The following is a 25,229-nucleotide window of genomic DNA, read 5'->3' as shown; positions in this document are numbered from 1 at the left end:
CCGCTCAGAAGAGTTCCTGTGCCTATCTAAATAAAAGTACCTGAAGGACACTTCCATTAGTGCTGGTATATTCTTTTTGCCATTTATTTCATATTGTCTATCTGTGATCTTCTCTGTTCAGACGATGGTGCACATCTTCAAGGTATGTCCTTTGCCTAACAATTTTAGCTGAGTTCATGGGTGTGGCTTATTTATTTAAATGGTGAAACACATTCAACTCAATTCTTGTCATTTAACTGTCTGGTGAATAATAAATCATAAAACGGGGAGGGATCTGGGAAGAATATTTAAATAATGCCTGTCCACTAATTCATTATTCTTAACTAATCAGTTCACTTCTCAAAATACCCATTTTCCTTTAAGCCTCCTTTACCAAGATGGATCGGCACATAGGATGGCACAGTCTTTTGTGCCATCACAAGGAGCTTTTTATTAGGCATATAGAAAACTCCATACAATTATCAACAGCCGATTAACTAAACTCTGAGCAGTCAACACTCCTACCTGCTGAACCTGGTTATTCAGCTTTGTAGACTTTAGGAGAAGTCAAGAATGGAATTAGATCTAAAATAATTTAGATGACTCATAATACTTAACTGTATTTCCCATTAAGATGCATCTTGCAAACATGCAACAGTCCTCATTATGGCTTTATTTTTATTCAACGGAATAATGAATCATTTTCTGTTGGTTTCTTTTGTCTAGCTGAATTGTTTTTCCAGCTAATAGTCACACATGTGAAAAGGTTTCCATTAGTCCACCAGTATTTATTCTATCCAAGTTAAATAGAAAGTATTTAAAGCAGCACTACGTAACTTTCCTCTTCTACCCTGGATTTTAACCTGTTTTCCTGCGCACGTGCTGAATTTTTATAGAGCCTGCCTGCTTGCTCAGGGGATAAATTTAATCTGTACCATCGGGTCAAAATTCATGTCAGATCCTGTGTCGGAGACATGACCTTTGACACAATCTAAATGTCTCAATAGAAGATGAGGGAGACAAAATGCAACCACCCCAATTGTATAAGTTATATTGTATTAACATACTCCGTCCCAGTATCACAACATTGCCCAATAGTCCCCACACAAATTCAGTAAGAATTCAAGTAAGTCACACTGTTCATATATACCGCAAATAAAATTTATTTTCCACATTTTATTTGCTACAAAGCAGAGTTGGACTGCACACATCATATTAACAGATGCCTCAGTCACAAAATGGAAATGGAAAAACTCTTCTGCGAACAGAGAAATATACCAGTTCTGCTCAGTCGGTCGATGGACATTGCTGGTGATGAAAGCCCTTTCTCCCAGTCCGTATCATGTGGAGGGCTGTGATATGAACACCACAATCCATGCCAGATCTCTGCTTTTCATACGATCTACGACCAAAGCTGTATGGCTGTTGATGCTGCTGGGGAAGCAGCATTATAAATAATAATTTTAATAGGTTTTGTCATTTCATGGGTCCATAAGGTGTAAGTGAGAATGTGTTGTGTCATACATGATGAAGGGGCTGGGGGAAAGGGCTGGAGGTCTCATTTGCGCTGGACTTGTGTGAAGGAGGAAGGCATCTGGATTGGCTGAATGGGTTGCTGGACTGACTGGAACGATTGCACAGGTTTCTTTCGTGTGTCCGGGGATGGTGTCTGGAGTGCCGTGGGGAGGAGCTGGTTCCGTTTTATGATCTGCAGGGCCAGTTGTGTGTTCCCTGGATGGATGGGGAAACAGCTCATTTGTTTTCCAAGTCATAACAAACCTCATTAAACCCCAGGATCCCTATTCTGGGCAGGTCATAATAGGCGAACATTATGCGAAGACTTTCAAGGTGTAGATCGGCTATTTTCAGCAAAAGATTTGGTGTAGCGGGGAGAGGCTGTATAAGAGAGGTCTTACCATTCTGCAGCTCTAAATAGACTCCCAGTAGGATAGCTTCGGGAGGAATCTCCTTTGGGTTCACCATTGAGGCAGCCTGGGGAAGGAACGACTCAAATCACGTATGGTAGATAACGTGGATTACTTGGGATGCAGGTTGAGTCGTGAAAGATGCAATCCGTATCTCTCATGTACTACCCGGGATATGAACCCGATACCCTCTTATATGTTTACTGTTGAGCTATAACGGAGAGCATGGTTGGGAAGGCGACTTTTTTCCATTGAGTTTCATGCAATACCTCTTGTCCACCAGTAAGGTAGGTACCCCAACCTGACCACAGTATCTACATGACTTAAATTAACACACGTACAGTTGTGTGAATTTGTATTGTAATAACATATTCTACCATACAGATAATACAATAAGGTGTTCAAGTGTGTGTGTGTATGTATGGGTGCGTGTGTGTGAGTGTGTGTGTGGGGGTACCTGATGCAGGCATTTGCGGGCCTTCTCATACTCGCTTCTCAAACAGTACGCGCTGCCCAGGTTGAAGAGCATCATGGCCCGGGCGGCGCTCACACTGCTGGGGTAACACAGGGGTGTCTGCTTCCCTGCTGCAAACACACACACAAAACCATGACGCTAAATCAAATACTGTGACCATGTTGCGGGGATGACTATCGGTGCTTGTCAAAATATGTATACCTACTGTATATTATAACTGAATGGGTAAAGGCAATAGAACAAGCTAGAATAATCAGGTTTGGTTTGGAAAATGTCATCACTTCACTGTAATGCAGCCTTTAAAACCAGGAATATTATATGCAACAATCAGGGTTCCCACACATTTTTAACAGGGATTTTCTTTTACTTTTCCATAACTTTTCCCAAGTATTTCACCCCATTTCCAGGCCTATAGCAATCATACTTCTCATCAATGTGCTATCAATGCACCAAGACAGACTCGAGTGAAGGTGTCACGTGGCAAAAATAACAGATCTAGAAGCTAACAACGTATCCAGGTGCAACGTGTCGATAGCTTATTATAGATCTATTATTTTCGCCACGTGACGTCCTGTATACATTAGTCGGCATTCATGCAGCTCATGCAGCGCAGCACTGCATTTTACCAAGTTACACATTTCATGCAATGTTAGACAAAAACAATGTATATCCAAACATTTGATTAATTCCAAACCTTTTCCAGCCCTAGAATAGGCCTGTCACAATTATTACATAATCGTCTAATTGTAATTATTTTATATATCGCAATTATTTTTGCATAATCGTCACAATCAATTCCATGTTAAAAAATGTCATACATCTTAAAAATATTTCAAAAATAGTGGAAATAGCAGATCTATAAGCTCAAAAACGTGTCGCGATGCGACACGTTTTGAGCTTATAGATCGGCTATTTTAGCGGCGCTAGCCGCTCTATACCTTTAGGTATAGAGCGGATATTAGCCCTCTATGCCTGGCTTTTGCGTCAACGTTCTGATTGGTCAGGTGCGCCAACGTTCTGATTGGTCAGGTGCGTCAACGTTCTGATTGGTCAGGTGCGCCAAAGTTGTGATTGGTCACTATTCATGACATCACTATGATGTCATGAATATAGAATTCGATGTCTATATAAACGATGACAATGACTTCATCTTATTATTCATTTGGCTAAAGTCTCCGTCTAGGTAAGTTATTTAAAGTTAATATGACGAATAGAAAGAGAAAGATACAAGAACAGATGAAGGGTGAATGTATAGAAAGTCTGAGTTCGGGACCCAGTCATCCGTTATGACAGAATGGTTTGATAGAGACGATCGAGAATCCAAGAGTCCGTTAAGGTTCTGATTGGTCAGGCCCGTCAAGGTTCTGATTGGTCAGGCCCGTCAAGGTTCTGATTGGTCAGGCCCGTCAAGGTTGTGATTTGTCAGGCAAGGGGACTATTCATGACATCACTATGATGTCAAGGTTTATTTTTTATTTCCTCATGTTTTTTTTTGTATATATTTTTATTTGGCTAAAGTCTCCTTCTAGGTAAGTTATTTAAAGTTAGATCCTCAATTTAACTTTATCTGTCGTCGACGCTCTGATTGGTCAGACCCGTCAACAAAGTGATTGGTCAAGCTTCACATGACACATGGCTATAAACACATTATAAACACATATCGATGACATAATGTATTCAAAGGCGCCGCTACCTTCACACAGGGTGTGATTTTTTAAGTATAAAGTAATTAAATATGTGTTATTTGTCATATCTGCCCTGTGCAACTTTTGTTTCCAAAAGCTAAAAGCCAAACAGAAATGTAATTTTTATTCATAATGTTCCATTCATTTTCAACGACAGAAACACAATTAAATCGTTAATCGCAATTATTTGAGTGATAATGAATCGTCAACTTAAATTTGTAATCGCGACAGCAATACCCTAGAAACAGTTTTTCTAATTTCAAAATATTTCCAGGAATTTCATGACCATGGGAACCCTGAACAATACCCACATTCCCAGATGATATCTACTCTCATATCATGATATTGATATAATATCCATATACTGTCCAGCCCTACAAGACACCCAACAAATCAAATGGAATGATTACAGCGAAATCTGTCTGTGGGCTATACAGCCTCTAATTGTGTTCACACACAATAAAAACAATACAAGTATTAATGTTTTGTGCGTTTTGTGCATATGATTTGTATGACGGTACACTCACATGGCTCAACAGGTTCATCCCCTTTGTCCGATCCTGTGGATGTAAAGACATCACCATTAAGTTTCATGTAATCATGGATAAAGAGTTAAAAAGGGATAGTTCACCCCCAAAATGCCTTTTTTTTCCAATCGATTAGTCACCCCATGGAGACTTGAATGCATGGATATGTTTTTGTTTTTATCACATTCCTAAGCCAATAATTTGATGACCGACAGCCTACCGGTTCGCTGGTCATCAAATTATTGGCTTAGGAATGAGACAAAAGCAAAACAATATCCATGAATTCAAGTCTCCATGGGGTGACTAATCGATTAAAAAAAAGATGGGTGAACTATCCCTTTAAGATTGTTAACGTAGACAGTGATGACTCACCCTCATGGTCGCTAGTCAACACCCCCAGTGACACGTCGGTGACGTTCTCAGGGTTGAGGTGGGAGATGGCGTCTGAAATCCTGTCCAGAGAGATTAGTGCTTCTGAGGCATATAGGTGACCCAGAAACCTGAGGGGAAAAAACAAACACAAGAGGTAAGGTGGTAAAATTTACACCAAGTATTACATAATTACTGATAGAGGAAGGTACTAGTAATTATTTTTTCCCCTTTTCAACCAATTTAGCTATGCCAATTTCCAATTTTCCCCACACTCGCAGGAATTTGACCTCTGCAACACCCAAGCACCACTACAAGGAATTTCTGTGCACGTACCAAATAGCTGCTTTTGATTTGTGTTATGATTTGATTTGTGTTGTGAGTAAATTAAATCCACGATCATAATACCGTGGGCAGCTCCACGGATCATGTTCAACCCAGATTTGTCTCAACAAAGGGAATGAATTCGTTCTCATGCTATTCAACAAACATGTGGAATGCCCTACCTAAAGGAGTAAAGGAGTGTAAAACCCTACTCACTTTCAAAACTGCCCTAAAGAAACACCTTCAGGAGGCTGCAATTTGAAAATGGGCCCTGTCAAAGTCTTAACCTAATCACCCCCCCTCCCCGAACTCTTCCTCTTTTTTCTCTTGTACATGTTTTTTATTTTTCATACCAGTAACCTGTAAGCTGATTGTATGACGTTCTGTATAGCAGTGTGTATATCTGTCTGTCTCTTATATATGTCATCATGATTTGTGAGCGTGGGGATCTAATTTTAAACAAGCTTAGTGCTTTATGAGTTATCCAGTTTAGTAGACCTTGTATTGTGAATCTGTACTTCCATGTACTGTTGTTCTCATGTCTTACTAAATAAAGTACATCCATCAATCAATCAATCAATCAATCAATCAATCAGCATGACTACAAGCTTACTTGAGGGAACCGGAAACCTTAGTTTGATGAAGGAGCTTTTCTGCATGGTTTAGGGCCATGAGGTTGTCTCCCAATGCTAAAGCCACATAAGCACTACAGGCCAGTATGGAACACCTGCAGGAGACACAAACATTTACATAAACAGTAAGAAAACACCAAGAAAACTACATGAACCTCCTTCCAGAGGCATCCACTCTTCATTCTTATATTGTCATTATTAGGTAGAAATGTTATTGTTCCAGGCGATAGACGGACCCCTATACTACATCAGCCATCTAAACATCGCCAAGACACAGTAAAAACGCTGGCACTCTGAGGATGATTTGGATGATAGTACCTGGCACTCAATGTGTTAAGAGTCTTTTTTAGAGGAATTTCTGCTTTACTATATGTAGAAAGTACAGAGGAAAAACAGAGACACTGGCTATGTGCCGGACTTGATGCAGGACAATGTAATTACATGTCTCAGCCACACATCTCAATTCCTGTCGAATTTATTTCTGATTCAAACGTTGGCCTACTTCAGTGCCAATTGTCATCCCTCAAACCTCAATGTGAGGCCAAACTGTTACATTGTAATGCTTCAGGAGAAATTAAATAGCTAGTGACCTGACTGAGTGCAAACCAGGTGTATATTAGAGAAGTAACCAAGTACTAAAGTACAAGGTCAGCCACTGTACACTGCATATGATCTCATTCTTTAAAGGCTTTTTGCAAACAATGTTATCTTGTTGCAACCAACTAAGACTAGAAGGAGATATGGGATCTAAGAGATGTAGGAAAACAAGTGTAAGTCAGCGTAGTGTAATATGAGGAGACAGACAACAGCAGAGGAAGAGGGAAAAGGGGAGGACCAACGCTTCCTTACCTGAGGTTCTCTACTTCTTGTTTTCTAAGAGGTGATGATGGGGCTGCAGACAGGAACTTATCTGCATCCTGGCCTTTCCCACTGGAAAAACACAGCAAACATGGAAAAAAACATGAACATTTGTATTTTCATACACAATTTCTTAAGGTGTCTATGGGAACACATGCATCATTCAAGGCTGTGAATGGAAGACTGAATGGATGGATGGGCGAATGACCTTATGCCGAGCCCTAAGGTAGGCCTGTCACAATTATTACATACTCATCTAATCGCAATTATTTGAGATAACTGCAATTATAATAATTGTCTCCACATTTTTTGTATGGAATTATTAAATGTGGCAATAATTTCTTTGTATATTTCAGTTATTCGTCATGTCTGCCCTGTGCAATGTTTGATTACGAAGGCTAAAAGGCTTCATTATGTTCCATTGTTCAATGCCAAACACACAATTAAATCGTTAAGCTCAATTATTTGCGTCAACTTAAATTTGTAATCGTGACAGCCCTAAGGCTATGAATAACTGGCTGAATGGAATGGATGGATGGATGAGTGAATGACCTTATTCATAGCCCCAAGGCTAGGAATAACTGGCTGAATGGGTGGATGGGTGAATGACCTTATGCATAGCCCTAAGGCTATGAATAACTGGCTGAATGGATGGATTCAATTAGCGAATGACCTTACGCCGAGCCCTAAGGCTATGAATAACTGGCTGAATGGATGGATGGGTGAATGACCTTATGCATAGCCCTAAGGCTAGGAATAACTTGGCTGAATGGGTGAATGACCTTATGCAGAGCCCTAACACTAGGAATAACTGGCTGAATGAGAGAATGACCTTATGCAGAGCCCTCTTCACTCACCTGCAGGCGTCGCTGTTCTCGCTGCCACTCTCCGTACTCCCTGATTGGCTGGAGTTTTTGGAGCCGTTCTCAGCCTTGGTTTCCTGCTGCTGGTGCTCAGGGAGGAGAAGAAGGGCGTTCCGCAGGCAGATGGCAGCAAACTCCATGCTCGCCACTGGGATGGCTGCTGACTGGCCTTCGCTGTGTAGGTACAACATTAAGCACTTATTAAGCCCTGTATACTTTCTGTATGCTGAATTGTTCAAATAGCAGATCTACATGCTCACAACGCGTGGCGCAGAAAAAGCAGCTCGTAGATCTACTTTTTCACAATTTTGGGAAATGTTTGGCTATTATGACATTGACAAAATAGGAACGCCACGACAAGGTTAAAGTAGTCTCGCGTAGCCAGACAATCAGAGATCTCCGCCCATTGATACGTCTGGGGAAATCAATACATTCACTGAATGGGCTTGGACAGTGGAGAAACCCTAGCCTGGCGTAGCTAGACTATATCACTGCGTGGATATGAGTCTGGTGCTTCCATGAGGACGTTTTGTTTCCCAAGGGGCGGGATCAAAACAATGTCCCTCGACGCAATTGGTTAGACCTACAACCAACTACCAATTACAGTCGCCCATATTCGAATACTGGGCCCTGATTGGTGCCCCACGTCTTCTGGAACAGGAAATGGATTCTCTATGGAGCGGTGCCAGACCCAAATCGCAGAGTGCAATTTGTTTTTGCACTCGCAGATTCGTCTGGTCCCAGGCTAGAGAAACCCAGTACTAACAGATCTACGCCCACTTCTTTGAAAACCAATCCTGATTCCTCATACCATGAAGGAAGGAAGGACCGCCCTAAAGTATTTGCATTGGTTATGCGATGCCGTTACTATTATTATTTTATTTTTTTCACAGTTTTAGCCCATTCAATGCATTTAGATGTCACCAGAAGTAGAAGGCGGGAAAATCTCTGATCGTCTGGCTACATGAGACTAGGGTTAAAGTGATAAAAAAAGACAACAACAACAAACTACTAACAAAAACTATGAATCAGAAATCAAAGATTAATCAACTGCAGGCAGCACTCTGATGCTGTAGACATGTGTCTATGTACAGTAAGTGACACATTATATAAAGGGCAAAAATCCTTTTTAAGTTTTGGGGAGGCGGGGTTGTTTGAAGGATAGTGATGACAACTGACCTGTAAGTAGTGTTCTGAGTAGACTGTGATGCCAGGATGATCTTGCGATGGTAGCCCTGGCCAACAATAGATTGAACTATGCCTTTTTTACTGGGCAGACCCTTGCTCTCTTGCTCCGAACCCTGGAAACATAAAAATACGATGGTGAGAAATATTAGGAGTAAAATGAACCTAATTTGAGTGTAATAGTTAAAAACAACAAAGTTCTCAGAATTCACTCTTGTCATTATCACAAAAACTCCAAAACTAAACTGCTAGCTTCCAGAGTCACTGATGTTGATCAATATGTGTTCAACATCACAGCAGTATTTCATTTACTGTATGTGAATTATGCATCTCTGTCTCAATAGTAAAATCGTAAATATGAACAAAAACATATGTTTAAAACTCATTCTGTTGCAACGGGCAGGCTGATTGTCATGACACAATAGCAAATTTCTATAATTGGATAATGAAAATCCACTATGGCATCATTTAAAACGATATACATTTCATGTCATCCTTACCCCCTTGTTGGCGGCAATGCAGCACTCTGCCAGCCGTAACCACAGTCGAGGGTTGGAGTGGTAAACCTGTACTGCCTCCATCAGACACTCAAAGGCTGCCAGGGGCCTTCCGATGTGTAGCAGCTGAATCCCACAATTATAGAGCAGCTCATAGCGCTTGTTGGCAAGTAGAGCACACATTGGGATACCTGCAAACTTCTTGGCTGAAAAGACACAGAACAACAGTCAAATTGGTTGAAAGACTAACATTAGAGAGGACAAACTGCTAAATGTTGCTGCTGCTATATATAGATAGTACCTGCTGCTAAGTGTTCTCTACTTGTCCTTATGTACATTGTGTTTTGTCATCTGACTTTGTTACTTTCTCTATTCGTATGACTATGAAACGGCAATTCGTTGCAGGCTGCTACAGAAATGATGTCGCCTATACTCTTTTACACCAGGCTGTGCAAACTTGCAATGTGACAATAAACATACGTTCAAACAAAGTTCAAACAACTTGTAGTCAGTCACAAGTCTTGGCCAATCACCCTGCTCCAGACTTTTTAACGTCTCAAGAAAAGCAAACGCACTCGTCCACCAAGAAGCTGTGTTCCTGACTATCAACTTACACTGCCCGTTGCCGCCGTCCCCTAGCTGCGCACACGTGTGGTCGTTCTCCTGCAGGGCCTTCTTGAAGTAGAAAATTCCCAGGTTGTGTTTCCCCATTGCAAAGTGTATGCAGCCCAGATTGTTCCAGAACATACATCGTACAGATTCACCTGGGGGAGATGAGTGAAGAAACAATCTCATCGTCTTGCATGCATCTATAAGACAATTCAATTCTGAAAATGCACAATGTTAACCCATTAAGACCGGGAACGCATCCGTGTCATTTTAAGATTTCTTTGGCTATTCAAAAATAGCAGACATACAAGCTCATAGCAAAAGAAAAAATCCTGGATTGTTTTTGCATATCTTTGAATATACATTTTTTAAAGCAAACATTTTTAACTCAAATCTTTGGTTCTGGGGATTCTACAAATGTCTTCTAAATCCTAACAGTTGTTTGAAAAAACGCTGCTATAATCAGTGGTTCTCAAACTTCTTTCATGTCAAGGACCCCCAAAATTATATGTATCTGGCCACGGACCCCCATCTCAAATATGTTGTTCGAGCATGGGACCCCCATGAAGCAAAGATCTGAGTAAAAATGTTCGCTGTAAAAAACAAATACAAATAATAAAAGATTTGCACAAATTTTCAAGATTTCATGGTGCCACACTATGAGCTTGTAGATCTGCTATTTTTGAAAAGCCAAAGAAATCTTAAAATGACAGAGATGCGTTCCCGTATTGAATGGGTTAATGTCCAACTCAACTGTTATTTATACTTGGCTGGGTGGCGTGTCATGCACCGGAAAAAGCAGATATTATTACAGATCAGATATTTTTGGTGCGTGACCCCGGCACTAAACTAAGTATAACTCACCCTTTAATAGAGGAAGACATCTATTAAGTAGAGCATTAATTACCTGTCTTCATAGCCCCAGGATGCTCTGCAATGTTGGAGCTGTTGAGCAGCTTCACTGCTTTTCTGTAGTTTCCTCTCAGATACTCGAAGTTACTCTTCAGGAAGAGAGAGGGTGCAGACTAGTGGAGGACATAGTAAAAAGGCAAGTCAGAAGCATAACAAGACACAGGAATCTCTGTTTTAGTGCCCTTAACCACTTCAGTGTCAAATGGCCCAAAGTACGGACGCCAGGGTTAATGTGGTTAAAACACACACTTTCCTCTCCTTTGCATTCCTTGAACAATTCTACAATTCCAGAGAAGGTTGAATTTGGTTTTCAAGATATGAATTGTATCAAACATTTGAACTCACATTCCCTGCTGTATTCATCACAGATTTGATCTCCCTTTTACACGCCTTCGATGATTTCATCTGAATGTAGGCTCGCACTTTATACTGTACAGATAAAAAGAAAGTTATTTGCATGTAAAGTGAAAGAATGCACCAAGCAGCAGTGCATGAATATATAATTACCTGGTGCATCTTTGATTTGGCTGCCTCAATCATAGCCATGAACTCCACCTTCTGGTTTGTTACGTCTTTGTTCGACATATTGTTCTGGAATTAATCAATAAGACAAATTAAAACAGAGACAATACACAGTGTATATATACACTTTTAAAAAGCACATTTCTTAACTGTTTACCATCTTTAGTTGGTAGCCTGAAATGGGAGACACACCCAACTAGAAATATCTTTATTTATTTATTTGCCTTAAAACCAGGAAAACATTGTTTAATTTATTTTGTAAATTAAACTGCAACAGACAATATCTGAACACAACAGAAGCTTGGTATCACTCCTCTCTGCCCTGAGTTGGTCTGATAGTGATTGTGTGGGTAGGTGTACTTCAAGCTGTCTGAGATTATGCTTCTGAATAAGACCTGCAGCCTCCACTACAGGGTCCCTGTGAATATAGTGTCTCTTATGCATAGAAAAGCTCAATCTAAGTTATACACATAGACTACAGAAATTGAGTTTTCCACTTAAAACACCAAGAGTAAATGTACCTATAACCTATTCAAGATCACTTTCAGTTCAATAAAAAAAAGGAAAGAAAAGAAAATTCAAATACAATATTTGTAGAATAACAGTGGCAAGGCAATACATAACCGCAGCTATCTGGGGACAGATGAGGACATGATTAGATTTCCACGGGTTCATTTTAGATTTAAATACATTTTTATTTTAATAAGGACTTTCTGTAGGTAGGTACCTCTCCTTTGCCGTTTTTGTTGTTTCCTCCTTGTACAGCGAGTTTCTCCAGCACAGCCAGGAGATGGAGAGCCTTCTCTGGCTGGAACGTTAGCAGGTACAGATCCACCAGCAGGAAACAAACCGCCTGAGCAAACTTTTCTGCTATGACAAATGACGTTATCAAGCCACGGAAAACTGTTGTGTGACATATAAACAGAACTCCTGCGTATTTCTTCATTTATATTTAGTTATATGGCCTTTAACATCATAAAGCCATATAACCTATCACATTAAAACGTTTAAACCTATAACAGGGGCTTTAGCAAAGCCTAAAGTACATAAGGAACTACAACTTACCAAAAGGTTCCAGAAACTGGTAGAGTTTCTCTCCAATGGCAATGGCCTCAAAGTACTGTCGCATGTGATAGTGAATAATGGCTTGATTGTAGTATAGCAAACTGTTTTCCATGTCATCCAAACCATCTATGTCTTCCACTGACATGGTGTGAACCTTTAAAGAAGATACATTAAACATTATTATTAAGAAAGAAAAACAGGTGCGCTTCCTCTGAACCATTGCCTTATTTTGTTTAGGCAGTGGGTGCTCAGCTATACATATAACTTAAATCAAATACAACCGAAGTGGAAAAAGCGGCCCTCCAAAATCAACAATGCAATATTGGCTCAGATACAAATTCTCGTTTTATGGAGAACGCTTCTCAATAAAACGTAATATGGAAACTGAAAACAGGCACACCACTGACAGTATATCATTTCAACACTGTGTGTGTGTGTGTGTGTGTGTGTGTGTGTGTGTGTGTGTGTGTGTGTGTGGCGGGGGGTATACTATAATCCAAATATCAAGTTACCTGGTTTTTAATCACCATAAGCGTCTGCTTCAATGTCCCTGTGGTACTTTGACCACTTTTGTAAAACTCTGCAATAGCTTTATTCATCACAATCTTGTAGTCTTCTTTGTTGAGCTCTTGCAGGGTTTCAAGGGTTTTCAGGGACTCGTCATATTTCCCAACCTGTCAGAAACAGGAGTCAGTTACTACCAATATATGGCTTATATATATATATAAATAATAAGCCATATAGATAAGCAGTTAGCCCATATGACCCCTGAATATGTTACAACAACTGCAGTCAAATGATCACTGTGTCAATGATCAATCATGCACAGATGAATGGTTGAATGTCTGATTTACCGTGAATGCTTCAAATGCACTTGTAGCCATTTCTTTCTCATGGTCTGTCATTCCAGGGGAAGAGGAGTTGTCGTGCTTTGACTCGTTTTGTTCTAGTAATACAAAAATAAAAATGAAAGAGTGTTCGTTTAGCAACAGGGGTCTCTCCTGCTCGTAGTACATTAGTCCTTGTAGCGTCACAATCATTTTAACCACTTTAAACCGTATTTCATACTTTGCCTATTCAAAACTAGCAGATAGGCGTATACTTGTGGATCTGTTATTTTTTTCTAAATCGTGAACATTTTCGTAAATCTTTGAATAAATACAGATTTAAAAAAGAAATTAGCTCAAATCTTTGCTTCTGGGGGTCCCTGGCACAAAATATTTTTCAGATGGGGGTCCGCAACCAAATACATATCATTTTGAGGATCATCAACATGAAAAGGTTTGAGAACCACTTTAGTAAACACAAAATACATTTTCAGGTGGGTTACAAATGTCACCCAAACTGGACCGAGAAGCCTACAAAAAAACATAATTTATTTATCAGCTTTGTGTTCCAGTTCCTCTATCTCCTGTATGTGTTCTCTCTCGTGATTGGACGAAATTGGTACCCACTGAGATCTGAAAGTGTATTTTGCCTTTTGTGTGCAATGATTACTACTAACAGATCCAATCAGAATAAAAACAATCTGAAATATCACTTATGGCAGCTTCAATCAAATAATACCTTCCCATGACAGCGAGTCCCTAAAACAAAACATTGCACCCAGCAGCACCTAGTTTGTTTGTGTGGGCTTATTTTCTACCATCTGTGCTTGGGATACAGGATAGGTGGGCACTGGGGACATCTGGGCACCTCGATGTAAAATTGGCTATTTTGTCCAAAATGTTAAAAAATCTAAATAATTAAATAATGTAAAGTACACATGATGTGAACATGCACGGTACATCATTATCACACTTATTTTTTATCCTTCAACTTCTTGTTTATGCCCCAAAATGTAATGGATATAGAGGTTGTGTAGCCATTAGCAGCAATTGTAGAAATATTAGACCTTACATGTCGAATGTTTGAGCATGTTCTAATCATGTATACTTTTACATTACTTAAAAACATTTTCCAAATATTTTATTTTATTAACATTTTGAACAAAAATAGCCCATTTTACATCGAGGTGCCCAGATGTCCCTAGTGCCCACCTATCCTGTTACCCTGTGCTTGGATATCTGGCTGCATGTTGTTGACATTACAACCTCATTTAACCTCTGTCCGTACGACGGTGTCGCATGGCCAAAAAAAAGAAAAGAATAGATCTACAAGCTATCCAGGCGTCGCGAGCGACGCCTGGATAGCTTGTAAATCTGTTCTTTTTTTTGGCAAGCTATAAAGAACAACCGTTGGCGGTCCATGATGATGCTAGCTATCTTTTAGCTTACGTTTAACCGTTTAACAGTCATTGTGTTGTTTACAAGGACAGCGAGCACATTAACTACAAGTTTATTGTACAATATTTGACTAAATGAGTGTAACTTTAGTTCTGTTACTCATGCTGAGAACAGTAGTTTCTTTTTAAAGACAGTATAAGGTTATAGCTAGGTGGCTACCGTTAGCCGTGGGGGGGGGGACACTCACACTGACCTGTGTTTTCTGCCATTTCTGGGTCCTTCATTAAGATAATTTGATTTTTGTGAGTCCGTAATAAGGGTAATAGGTCCGTAACTTACATAGACTGACGAGGTCAAGGGGATAAAATGGATCTTTAACGGTTAAATTCTACTGTTTGACATAAGAGATGCATATTAGCCGAACTCTGTCCCAATGAAGGTACTTTCTTTTGCCTCAAGTTCGGCTGCGAGGCAGCACTTCCGCCCAGACTACGTCTCTTTTGTATGATCACTTTCTTTGAGTTTTACTTTTAGCAGAACAAAATAATAAAACAAATATACAAATAAATATGTAATAAAAATAAGATTAGAAGAAAATCAAAGTAAGAAAATGTACATAAAAACCCCACAGATAACAACAACAATATACAAATATACATGCACATTATATATGAGAGAGCACAAAAATATAAAAGATTAAAAAGAAAAGAAGGATTGACAAGGATGGAAAAAAAACATACAGTTTTCACGACCAATAATGCAGCATCATCTGCCATATCATATGCATTAGCCCTTGAATGTCTGTGATCTTACGTAGTATTATTATTCCTTTATTACATACATTATTTTCATGTATTCTATTTATGTAATCATACATCATGTATGTATGTAAGATCACAGACATTCTAGGGCTACATATGTATATAAGAAATAACAGCGAACAATCAAAAGGGCATTGCCTGACTATAGATAACATCAAGGGCCTACAATATGACTTGGATACACATTCCACCTCAAATCATATTTGTTCAACTGGTTATTCATCCTTCTCTAAAGCAGCCACAGTTCCAAGCTGAGAGAACCATACATGTGCTGGAGGCAAATCCTCAGACTTCCATTCTTTAACAGTGATCTTCCTGCCCACCTTAAGTGCTGTATGATGCCCAGACTACATTTAAAAATGATATCCTAGTTCGGTCAGGGGATCTTTAGTATAATTCGATTTTCAATTGGAATTGACTTTTTATAAAAAAAAACTTTTTTGTGATTTTTTGAAGAAAATGACTCATTTATCAAATGTTCTTGTCCAAAATATTTTTTTTGTGTTTTTGTGATTTTATTTGGGACTGATAAAGGTATAAAAGGTCTTAAAAAATGTTTATATTTTTTTCATCACAGAACATTTTTTCCCCCAAATTCCCAAGAGATCCCCAGACCTAGTTCCCCTTTTCAAATCGAAGGAACATTGCTCTGATAGCAAAGATACAATTATTATAATTGGGAGTATTTGTTTTAGTTAGTCAGCAGTCAGCACCTTAGTAAAGCATATTGGCAAGATAAATTATATTCTAGCAAAAGGGGAAGCTTATTTTTTTACCACTTGTATAATTCTACTTTATTGTGGGGATGGTAAATTTATGACACACATGGCTTAGGATTTGTGAATAATAATAGGAAGCTCAAGTACAGTGGTTGAAAAGTCACTCATTTTTTTTTACTTAGTAGTAAACGTATCAATACTGCAATGTAGAAATACTTATTTACAAGCAAAAGTCCGGAATGTAAAATGTACTTGAGTACAAGTACAAAGAATTTGTATCAAAATGTACTTAAAGTACTAAAAGTAGAACGTACTCATGTCCCATTTCACAAATTTTCAAATGTATAAAAATCTTTATAATTTTGATTTACAGTCACAGCTGCAGCCTGGAAGGAAGTGCTGCCTTGTAGAAACAGTTATGGCAAAAATAGAACTCCGCCCGGCAATCAACCTCGCGTCACCAGGCTTTCCGCACCATCCGCAGTGTTGCCAGATTGTGTGAGAAATAAGCACCAGGTCTAGGAAAACAAGCCTAAAAGAAGCCACATGCGACATGCGTACTTTACGTCGGCTATTTGAAAATAGCTGATCTACAAGCTCACAGCGCCTTGCAGTGTGACGTGTTGTGAGCTTGTAGATCTACAATTTTCAAAATAATCTGGGGAAAGAATTAACAAATGTGGATTTTAACAACACAAATCTGGTCCCTGGCACAAAATATTTTCATTCCGCAGACAAATACATATTAATTTGGGGGTCCTTGACATGAAAATGTTTTCAGAACAACTGGTTTAAACAACATTAGGAAACAAGCCCAAATAAGCAAGTACACTTTAGAAACGACAAACGCGACCCAGAAAAACCTGCAACCCGCAACTACCAATATTTTAAGCAACTTTACAGAAAAACAAGCCCAAAGTCGCTTATAATAAGCGGACTTGGCAACCCTGCCAATCCGCAGTACCTGTAGAAAGCCAGGTTTCCATTTACTTGTTCAGTGGCCAGATCCGGTCTAGAGCCTGCCTCCTGTATCCGGTCACTTTCACCGTTTCCGTATCCGCTCTAGAAGCAGTGGTTCTCAAACGTTTTCATGTCAAGGTCAAGGACCCCCAAATAAATGTATTTGTATGGCCACAGACCCCCATCTGAAAATAGACTGTGCCAAGGACCCCCATGCAAGAACATGTTAAAATGTTTCAAAAAATATTTAAAGTTTTAACTTTTTTTCCATTATGTTTTGAAAATAGCTGATCTACAAGCTCACAATGCGTTGATGCGTTGTGAGCTTGTAGATCGGCTTTTATCAAGTAGCATGTATAGGTTAGAACTGAACTCATTTTGCTAGGGGACCCCCTGGAACCCCCTCAAGTATCTGGGGGTAATTTTAATATTTACTCTGCCTTTTGTGTGCAACCCAGACAATTTTCTTCAAGTTGCTTCATTCAATATTTATACATTTCATATTCATTTTATCAAACATGCCCCCTTCCTATATAAGCCCATTGAACATTGGTTCTGGTGACTGATATTGTCATTCTAAAGAGTGAGGGGAGTATTTTTTCAATAATATTTTTTTCCTTTTCTTTTTGAATATTTTTTGGAAAATATGTAATTTATATAATGTCATTTTAATCAAATACATTAAAATAAAATGATTGGGGGAAAAACGCACCCTCACGCATTAGAAGAACAAATCAGTCACCAGAACCAGGGACATGTGTTTTCAATAGCCTAAACATGGTGGTTAAAATGGAGTTTGAAGTTCAATTGCTTCAAAATATCAAATGTTGAATCAAGCAATTAAAAACTGTCTGGGGTGCACACAAAAGCCCAAGTAGACATAAAATGACCCAGAAGATTAATGTATTTTGTCCTATGCCCTCTATCCACAAGCCAAAAACAGGTCAACGTTTAATAAATATAGTTTTGATTGATTTGATTTGCACAACAGAATCTATATCAGGCCTACATATGCATAATACACTTTTTTTTTTCTGGGAAAGATGACAGATAGTTGTTGTGCCAGTGAGGTAAACCCTAGGGGGGTTTATAAGAGAACCTCACCGTTTACATTACACTACATACAATTTGAATGTGTATAGGCTATCAATATTAAAACAAAACAAAAACTAAAATAAAAATATATAAAAAACAGATTATAAAGTAAAAGAAAATAATGAATGTAAGGCCTTAGTTATGAACATTCATTTATAGCTCTTTCAAAGGTTACATTACAAATCGTTTCACATTAAAGGTATAAATGGCCAGGTTATTTTCCACCATGGGCACTAACTTGGTGCCCATGGTGGAAAATAACCTGGCCACGACTTGGTGCCACCATGTCGTAAAAAATAATGTTGTAACTTGCTTTGGGCTTTTAGGCATGCAGGCTACCATCTATCTAGTAATCGCCTTTACACCTGGCGGATCATGCGGTCTGCAGACAGTCTTGTATCATCTTTATGAGAACTTTCAAGCTGCAAGTGTCTCGCTAATTAATGATATTATTATAATCCCGTCACCATTCATTTACTATTTCTTAGTAGTCTTTGTCCCTTTGACCATGATGACATACAGGCAAAGTTAGCCTTGGATCAAGGCTAGCATTTTATCGATTTTTACATTTGCATATCGAAAGTAAAAGTCAGACTCTTTTTAAATACATTAATCCAAAGTTAAACTTTGGATAGTGCGCACAGCACATGGATCCCATTCCCATCCATGAGGACTCGGACTCGGAGTTTTGGGTAAACTAAATGAAACTCTTTTGCTAAATTACCATTTGGCAGCAGTGACAGTGACACCTCGCGCCGAATGCCATATTATATTGTCACCCTTACCCATAAATAAACCATGATAGCGGGTGAGTATTTACGCTACTTGACACCGTGTTGTTGGGGGGGGTGGGGGGGGGGGGGGGGGGGCACTGACGCAAACGGATAGGGGAACTAAAAGTGTAACGGCTATAAGGAAAACATTTCCCTTTGAGCGCTCATAGAGGCACCGTCCGTTGTCTAGATTAGAAACATGGACAAATTCAAAACCGTTCTCAACATTGCTAGTAAACAGACCAACCTTGGATTTGGATTTGTTGCGCTTCTGACTGCAGGAGGAGAGCAGATATTCTCAACGGCAGTGTTCAAGTGTCCCTGCAATGACTGGAACTTATTATATGGCATGGTGTTTCTTCTGGTGCCTGCACTGGCACTGCTGGTGTTAGGCTACATCTTAAGCAAAAAGACATGGAAACTGTTCACGGGACTGTGTGTTCGCAAATCTAAATTCTCTAAAATATGCCGCCTGCACACTATTATTGCAGTTATGATCATGTTCTTTCAGATAACCACAATGGCAGTGGTGGCACCTTTCACTTGGATTGCTGTGGCCCTGCTCAAAGGTGATTACTTTGAGTGTGCTTTCACTGGCGTTAATGTAACCGTCTATAAAGATCATCTTTGTGGCAGGACGGTGTCACAATCTCAGTGCCAGGAGGAGCTGTACAAGTTCCCATGCAAGGAAAAAAAAATCACTGTGCTACCGGCAGACAAAGATGATGTTCTCGCAACTCTTCGTGCAGAATCCCAGGTGAGCAAGTGGCACTGTTTGAACTGTAAACAGAAAGGTGGTTTTGTTTATAGTCTGTCAGTGGCTTTTGCCCATGATGTTTTTTATTAATAAAGTGCAATATTATGCATGAGTTATGCATCTGAAATACCTCAAACTTCCTAAAATAATTGATGCTATGGCTATTGGTGGACGGTGGTGATTACAGATCGCGGGTTGGCTGGTGATTGCATCCCTCATAGTGTGCAACCTGATCCTGACCTGTGTGGCAAGGTGCAAATCCCCCATCAGCTACCTGCAGCTGAAGTTCTGGAGGGCCTACGCCCAGGAGGAGAACGCCCTGCTGGAGTGTCTCTCTGCAAAACATGCCAAGGAACTCGCCGAAAGGAACCTGAACAGCTTCTTTCAGCAGAAACCACCTGTGCCTATCACCTCCCCTTCCAACCAAGACTGGCAGAAGATCTCCAGATTCTACAGGTTTAACCCCAAAGACCACTACTATAGCACATTGCACCAGTATGTGGAGTCTGATAAGATGGAAACAGATTTCCGTAGTCCTGAACATGGCATGGGGTCAATAATATTGCACTCCATCCAGTCAGATGGCCCTAGTCCTGACAATCCTGCTGTACTTTCTTTTTTGGATGAGGCTAAAATGCCATTGTGATGCCTGATTTATACTTAGGAGTGTGCCAGTGTCTTGCACCGAAAATATCTGTTATACAAGCTTGCAAAGATCACACTGAGAAGTGTTTTGAGCTTGTAGATTGGCTATTTTTGGTGCAAGACACAACGTGCAAATAAGTCAAATCAGGTTCCTTTGGAAAGCACTATCCTCAGCAAGACATTTTTGTGTTACACTCTATGATTTACCCTATAGGAAAAAACAACAAATGAAAGTGAATAAAAGGAAAAAAGAAAAGAAAAAGATGCATGCACACTGAAATGGTTCTACTATGTGGCTAGTCTTTGCCAGGTTGGTATATAAGTGATCATCATTTTGGTGTGTAGACTTGCTCTGTTTTATTCATTTTGAACACTTCAAAATAGTTTAGACTGGTGTCACAACAGGAAGTATTATAAATTGTAGCTTGGCAACCAAGTAGTGTGCTGACAATGTGTGTTTCCTGACAGGATACCAGACACATCATACATAGAAAATATGCACATGTCTTTGAATACATCAAACAACTTCGTCAGTAACTTGTGGTATTGAACAGGAAAACATGTAGGCACAAAACTGAAGACCTGACCTATTTTCTCTGCACATGCCAACTTAAACATTTCCCTGTGTACTGTATGTGTGGTCCAAATCATTGTTCAAATTAAGCTCATATTTTTATGGCCAAGACGTGATTTACTGATTTATTTTATCAACGTTTTTAATGCACTGTTGACTCTGAATGTAACCTGAACCAAAGCACAAAATGAATGTGAACTTGTGAATATTGTTGAATTTAGTACATTGTGAACATGAGAAGATTGTATGCAGCATTGTATGTGTATAACTGTAAACAAAAGAAAAGAAAAAAAAGAAGATGTATATAGTAAATCTGAGAGTAACTCTCAGAGTTAAATTAATGCTCCAGATTTTGCTGTGTAAGTGCTGTAAAATCAATACACTCACTCAAAAGCTTTTTACAATCAGTCCGGATGTCCTTTGAGAATGGAGCATAAAAAACAGAGGAAGTGATGGAGAACACTTCTCTATCTGACTCTCAGTACTGTATTCATCTGCATAATAGACAGCATAGTCATGACTCTTCCTTTTTTTTTGAAAAGATGGTATATTTTCTTTCTCCACCATAATTCCAATATTAATAGATTAAATAGCTGTGCTTATCTTATTAATGAACCAATTGGAAATGCTTTTTAAGCAATACATAATGTTGCAGTCCTGATGGAAATGTGTGTGTGTGTGTGTGTGTGTGTGTGTGTGTGTGTGTGCGTGCGTGCGCACGCTCGTGCATGTATGTGTGGTGACTGAGGAAACAGAGACCCATCCATCAGTAATGGAGAACAGCTCAAACACAGCCCTCTATGACTTAAAGGCGAAAGAGGAGACCCCTGTCTGTCTGTGTGTGTGTGTGTGTGTGTGTGTGTGTGTGTGTGTGTGTGTGTGTGTGTGTGTGTGTGTGTGTGTGTGTGTGTGTGTGTGTGTGTGTGTGAGAGAGAGAGAGAGAGAGAGATTTGTTGTGCAACTCCTTTTGTAAAATTAATCACAACATAGTTCAGTGTTACAAGAACTTATAATGCATCTCTTGCTATAACTGTATCGATGCTTTGGCAAATGATGTACCCAATTTTACCCAGAAACTACAAATGTATAGTATGGATAAACAGAAGGATATGTTTGGACAGTGGACAACTATTCACACTTGTCATTTAGTATAGTAGTATAATATATGTAAAATGCAGTATACTATAGCATTTCATACGGTTTACTTTCGGTATTCATTTGTTGCATGTTAAGTGAGCCTAAGGGTGTGTGCTTTATTACATCACTGTTAAAGAACAGAGGCGTCTGGTCTCAAAAACCAGATGGGCAGGAATTCTGCCAAATAGTCTCATGATCAGCCAGAAAGGACGGAAGGGAGACACGTAGAATAGATGAGGAAAGGGTGGAAAAAGAAAGTGGAGTGAAGAATCAGTAAATATTTGGGAGTAGACAGCCACACTGGGAGGAACATGTTGGGAGGGAAAAGCGATAGCATGACAGTAGGAGGAGCTGAGAGTGAAGAATGAAAAAGCCAGAGTCAAAGGGCGGGGCACAGAACGACACAGCAGATGTCAACATAGCAAGAACACAGTGTATATGGAGCACAGATTCTAAAGGTGACATTTGGAAACGTTTTTGTTTATCTCTTTTGTTCCCATTTTCATTTTTTGGAGTGCATCTGAAACCTTCTCACTGGCATCATGGATAGCTTCCAGACTGTCCTGAGCTTCTTCATGAAGCAGAAGTCCACCATTGGCTACAGTTTTATGGCACTTTTGACCATTGGCGGTGAGCGAATATTCTCAATGGTCTCCTTTCAGTGTCCCTGCAACCATGAGCAGAACTTCGCCTATGGACTAACTTTCCTGCTCGGCCCAGCTGCGGTGCTTCTGGTTCTTGGCCTGTTTGTCAGCACCAGAATGTGGAGGCTCTACACCGGGTGTTGTTTGAACCCCATGAAACTGTGCCCACGGGGCAACTGCTTCAACTGCCTCAAAGTGCTCCTGAGCATCTTCACGGGTGCCTGTGTAGCCCCTATCATGTGGCTGTGCGTGGCCCTGCTGAACGCCACCTTCTACGAGTGTGCTGTCAGCGGTCTGGATGACAATCTGGTGGTGGATCTGTTCTGTAAGAACAAGACAATGACGTGCCGGGAGGAGCTGGCCCGCGTGCCCTGCGACAGATCCAAACTATCCAAAGACGAACGCATGGAGCTGCTGCTGATGTTCAGGGCACAGTCACAGGTAATCACTGCTCCGTTGAATGTGTGTGTAACTCTCTCGAATGAAGTGTGTGGATTTTGTTACAAGATAAGCACAAGGACAAATTGTGCAGGACTGATAACAGATATTTGAGTAACTTTAGGTATGTAGTCTTGGGAACCAACCGGCTTCTGCAAGATGTGACCCATAGGTCAGCAGCCTATATCCTGTTTCTGTAGTGTGTGAGGCAGCTTGATACACAAGTACATCCCCTAGACAAAACGCTAGTATGTCGCAGGGACTTACCCCCAATCCAAACCAAGCAGCTACTGTAGGTACCATATAGTCTTTGGTATGACTTGACCAGGGATTGAACCCAGACCTAATCCCAATCTCACGGCGAGCTCTCTAATCACAAGGCCACTGAGTTTGTGTGTGTGTGTGTGTGTGTGTGTGTGTGTGTGTGTGTGTGTGTGTGTGTGTGTGTGTGTGTGTGTGTGTGTGTGTGTGTGTGTGTGTGTGTGTGTGTGTGTGTGTGTGTGTGTGTGTGCGCAGGCGCGTGCGTGCGTGCGCCATGCGTGCACGTGTGTGTCTCGAATGGAATGTGGACATCATTTTGTTTGCAGAATAAGCACACGAACAAATTGTGCATGATATCAGATATTTGAGAAACTTTATTCAGCATACAATTAGTGTCATTATTCCTTTATTTGCTTTATATCCAATAAAGCTTAAATGTAAACGTGTGATCTTATATTTCTATGTATCCATAGATTCTAGGCTGGTGTATCATCATCATAGCTGCCACCGTGGGCCTCATTGGCACTTGCTGCACAAACTGCCGCTCTAAGGTGAGCTACCTGCAGCGCACATTCTGGAAACGCTATATCGACAAGGAGAAGGAGCGCTTCGATGTCCTCGCCGTGGAATATGCCACAAAGTTGGCCAACAGAAACCTCACAAGCTTCTTCGAGGACAAGGAGCCTGATCCATTCCCCTTCCCCAACCACAAAGCATGGGAGCAGATCTCAGCTCTCTATACCTTCTCCAGAAGTGAGCAGTCCTACAGCACCCTACAACAGTACGTTGACGGGGGAGATAGAGACTTAAACCCGGAAAAGAGGCCCGTCATGGACTCGGAGCATGGAATCGAGATGGCTTGAGATCAACATGGAAGCACAATTCAATTTGCCAAGGCATTTTCCCCTTATGAATGACATGGAGATACTCAAGAAACACTAAATTGTGAACACTAATCATTTGTTAAATGTGTCTGAATGTTGCTATCATACTTTATGCCTGTTGTGTCTGACTCAGGACACGTTGGCTAGATGCCTCACAGGCTACAAAGCCGCCCTTTCAGCTCAGTTATTACCAAAGAATGTGTCCATTACAGAATGTGGAAGTGGTAAACAGTGCATAACCACTACTTTGTATACGATGAAGTTCCTTCTACCTCTCTGTCAGGGACCACCATTTTTCTTCAGGTAGTTTTTGAAAACAACTTGTAAATTGTATTCTTATTGCACATTCTCAAGTCTCAAAACTGAGTGACCAAGTGTATGAAATGTAGATTTAACTAGAGTATTGTCTTGTCTTTTAATACATGTTTGAATCCACTGAACTGTATCTCAGCTGAAGATTTACAACGCTGTTAAACATGTCTTACACGTGTCGTGCACTAACAACTTGTAATATCACAGGCTAGTAACAAAACCATTTGCATTACCAGCCCCAAATAGCATGATGTGTCATTGTGTTTACAACTGCATTCCACATATGCTTGGAATAAAGGCCTGTCTGTACATGATCTGATTCCCTTTTTCACTTCTGACATCCAGGGCACATTAAGCCCAGTCCACACCTACGCAACTAGCAACTACTTAAAACTACTTCTTGCATTGTTCAAGATATATATATTGTCCCTTGATTTTAAGGAAATGATTACTTAAATGTATTTTTTGTTTTGATAAATAAATGAACAAGTTACCAATATTTGAGTCAAAAGTTAATACATGCTCAGCCCAGGACTAATCAGAGTCACAAGATTCAG

General features: G+C 40.0%; 3 protein-coding genes across 5 annotated transcripts; 2 read left to right on the top strand and 1 right to left on the bottom strand.

Annotated features, from left to right (window-relative positions):
• Positions 1 to 1,096: 1,096 nt before the first annotated feature.
• On the bottom strand, positions 1,097 to 19,393 carry cnot10 (CCR4-NOT transcription complex, subunit 10). 3 transcript variants are annotated; one of them, XM_084052546.1, is made up of 19 exons: positions 14,906 to 15,090; positions 13,282 to 13,373; positions 12,940 to 13,101; positions 12,428 to 12,581; positions 12,090 to 12,229; positions 11,348 to 11,431; positions 11,186 to 11,269; positions 10,836 to 10,953; positions 9,934 to 10,083; positions 9,323 to 9,525; positions 8,817 to 8,938; positions 7,632 to 7,811; positions 6,766 to 6,846; positions 5,898 to 6,011; positions 4,964 to 5,091; positions 4,592 to 4,624; positions 2,362 to 2,489; positions 1,896 to 1,971; positions 1,097 to 1,710 (listed from the first exon to the last, which is right to left on the bottom strand). In XM_084052546.1, the coding sequence occupies exons 1-19, from the start codon at positions 14,934 to 14,936 to the stop codon at positions 1,538 to 1,540; spliced, it is 2,253 nt and encodes a 750-aa protein (XP_083908672.1). In that variant the 5' UTR covers positions 14,937 to 15,090; the 3' UTR covers positions 1,097 to 1,537. The 3 variants fall into 3 exon arrangements, with proteins under 3 accessions (XP_083908672.1, XP_083908674.1, XP_083908673.1); XM_084052548.1 differs by lacking the exon at positions 14,906 to 15,090 and adding an exon at positions 19,268 to 19,393 and having other exon boundaries at positions 1,098 to 1,710; XM_084052547.1 differs by having other exon boundaries at positions 1,098 to 1,710; positions 14,992 to 15,093.
• Positions 19,133 to 21,394, top strand: calhm6 (calcium homeostasis modulator family member 6). Its single transcript, XM_084052549.1, has 2 exons — positions 19,133 to 19,777; positions 19,965 to 21,394. Exons 1-2 carry the CDS (start codon positions 19,220 to 19,222, stop codon positions 20,421 to 20,423), a joined length of 1,017 nt encoding a protein of 338 aa, XP_083908675.1. The 5' UTR covers positions 19,133 to 19,219; the 3' UTR covers positions 20,424 to 21,394.
• Positions 21,395 to 21,521: 127 nt separating this feature from the next.
• Positions 21,522 to 24,986, top strand: calhm5.1 (calcium homeostasis modulator family member 5, tandem duplicate 1). The gene is made up of 2 exons (XM_084052552.1): positions 21,522 to 23,218; positions 23,950 to 24,986. The coding sequence occupies exons 1-2, from the start codon at positions 22,676 to 22,678 to the stop codon at positions 24,337 to 24,339; spliced, it is 933 nt and encodes a 310-aa protein (XP_083908678.1). The 5' UTR covers positions 21,522 to 22,675; the 3' UTR covers positions 24,340 to 24,986.
• The last annotated feature ends 243 nt before the right edge of the window (positions 24,987 to 25,229 follow it).

Source organism: Gymnoscopelus microlampas (genome assembly GCF_963454915.1).
Source record: "Gymnoscopelus microlampas genome assembly, chromosome: 3".
Taxonomy (NCBI): Eukaryota; Metazoa; Chordata; class Actinopteri; order Myctophiformes; family Myctophidae; genus Gymnoscopelus; species Gymnoscopelus microlampas.
This window is presented reverse-complemented; position numbering and strand designations above follow the sequence as displayed.

What these genes read in the sequence shown, in the direction of transcription:
- cnot10 (XM_084052546.1), bottom strand. Translation starts at nt 14,936, where the DNA reads ATGAAGGACCCAGAAATGGCAGAAAACACAG. An exon ending in GAGAACAGCGACGCCTGCAG is followed by an intron (nt 6,847 to 7,631) that starts GTGAGTGAAGAG and finishes GTGTTTTTCCAG; the next exon opens with TGGGAAAGGCCAGGATGCAG. An exon ending in CTATTTAGAGCTGCAGAATG is followed by an intron (nt 1,711 to 1,895) that starts GTAAGACCTCTC and finishes CCATCCATCCAG; the next exon opens with GGAACACACAACTGGCCCTG.
- calhm5.1 (XM_084052552.1), top strand. Translation starts at nt 22,676, where the DNA reads ATGGATAGCTTCCAGACTGTCCTGAGCTTCTTCATGAAGCAGAAGTCC. An exon ending in TGTTCAGGGCACAGTCACAG is followed by an intron (nt 23,219 to 23,949) that starts GTAATCACTGCT and finishes ATGTATCCATAG; the next exon opens with ATTCTAGGCTGGTGTATCAT.
- calhm6 (XM_084052549.1), top strand. Translation starts at nt 19,220, where the DNA reads ATGGACAAATTCAAAACCGTTCTCAACATTGCTAGTAAACAGACCAAC. An exon ending in CTCTTCGTGCAGAATCCCAG is followed by an intron (nt 19,778 to 19,964) that starts GTGAGCAAGTGG and finishes TGGTGATTACAG; the next exon opens with ATCGCGGGTTGGCTGGTGAT.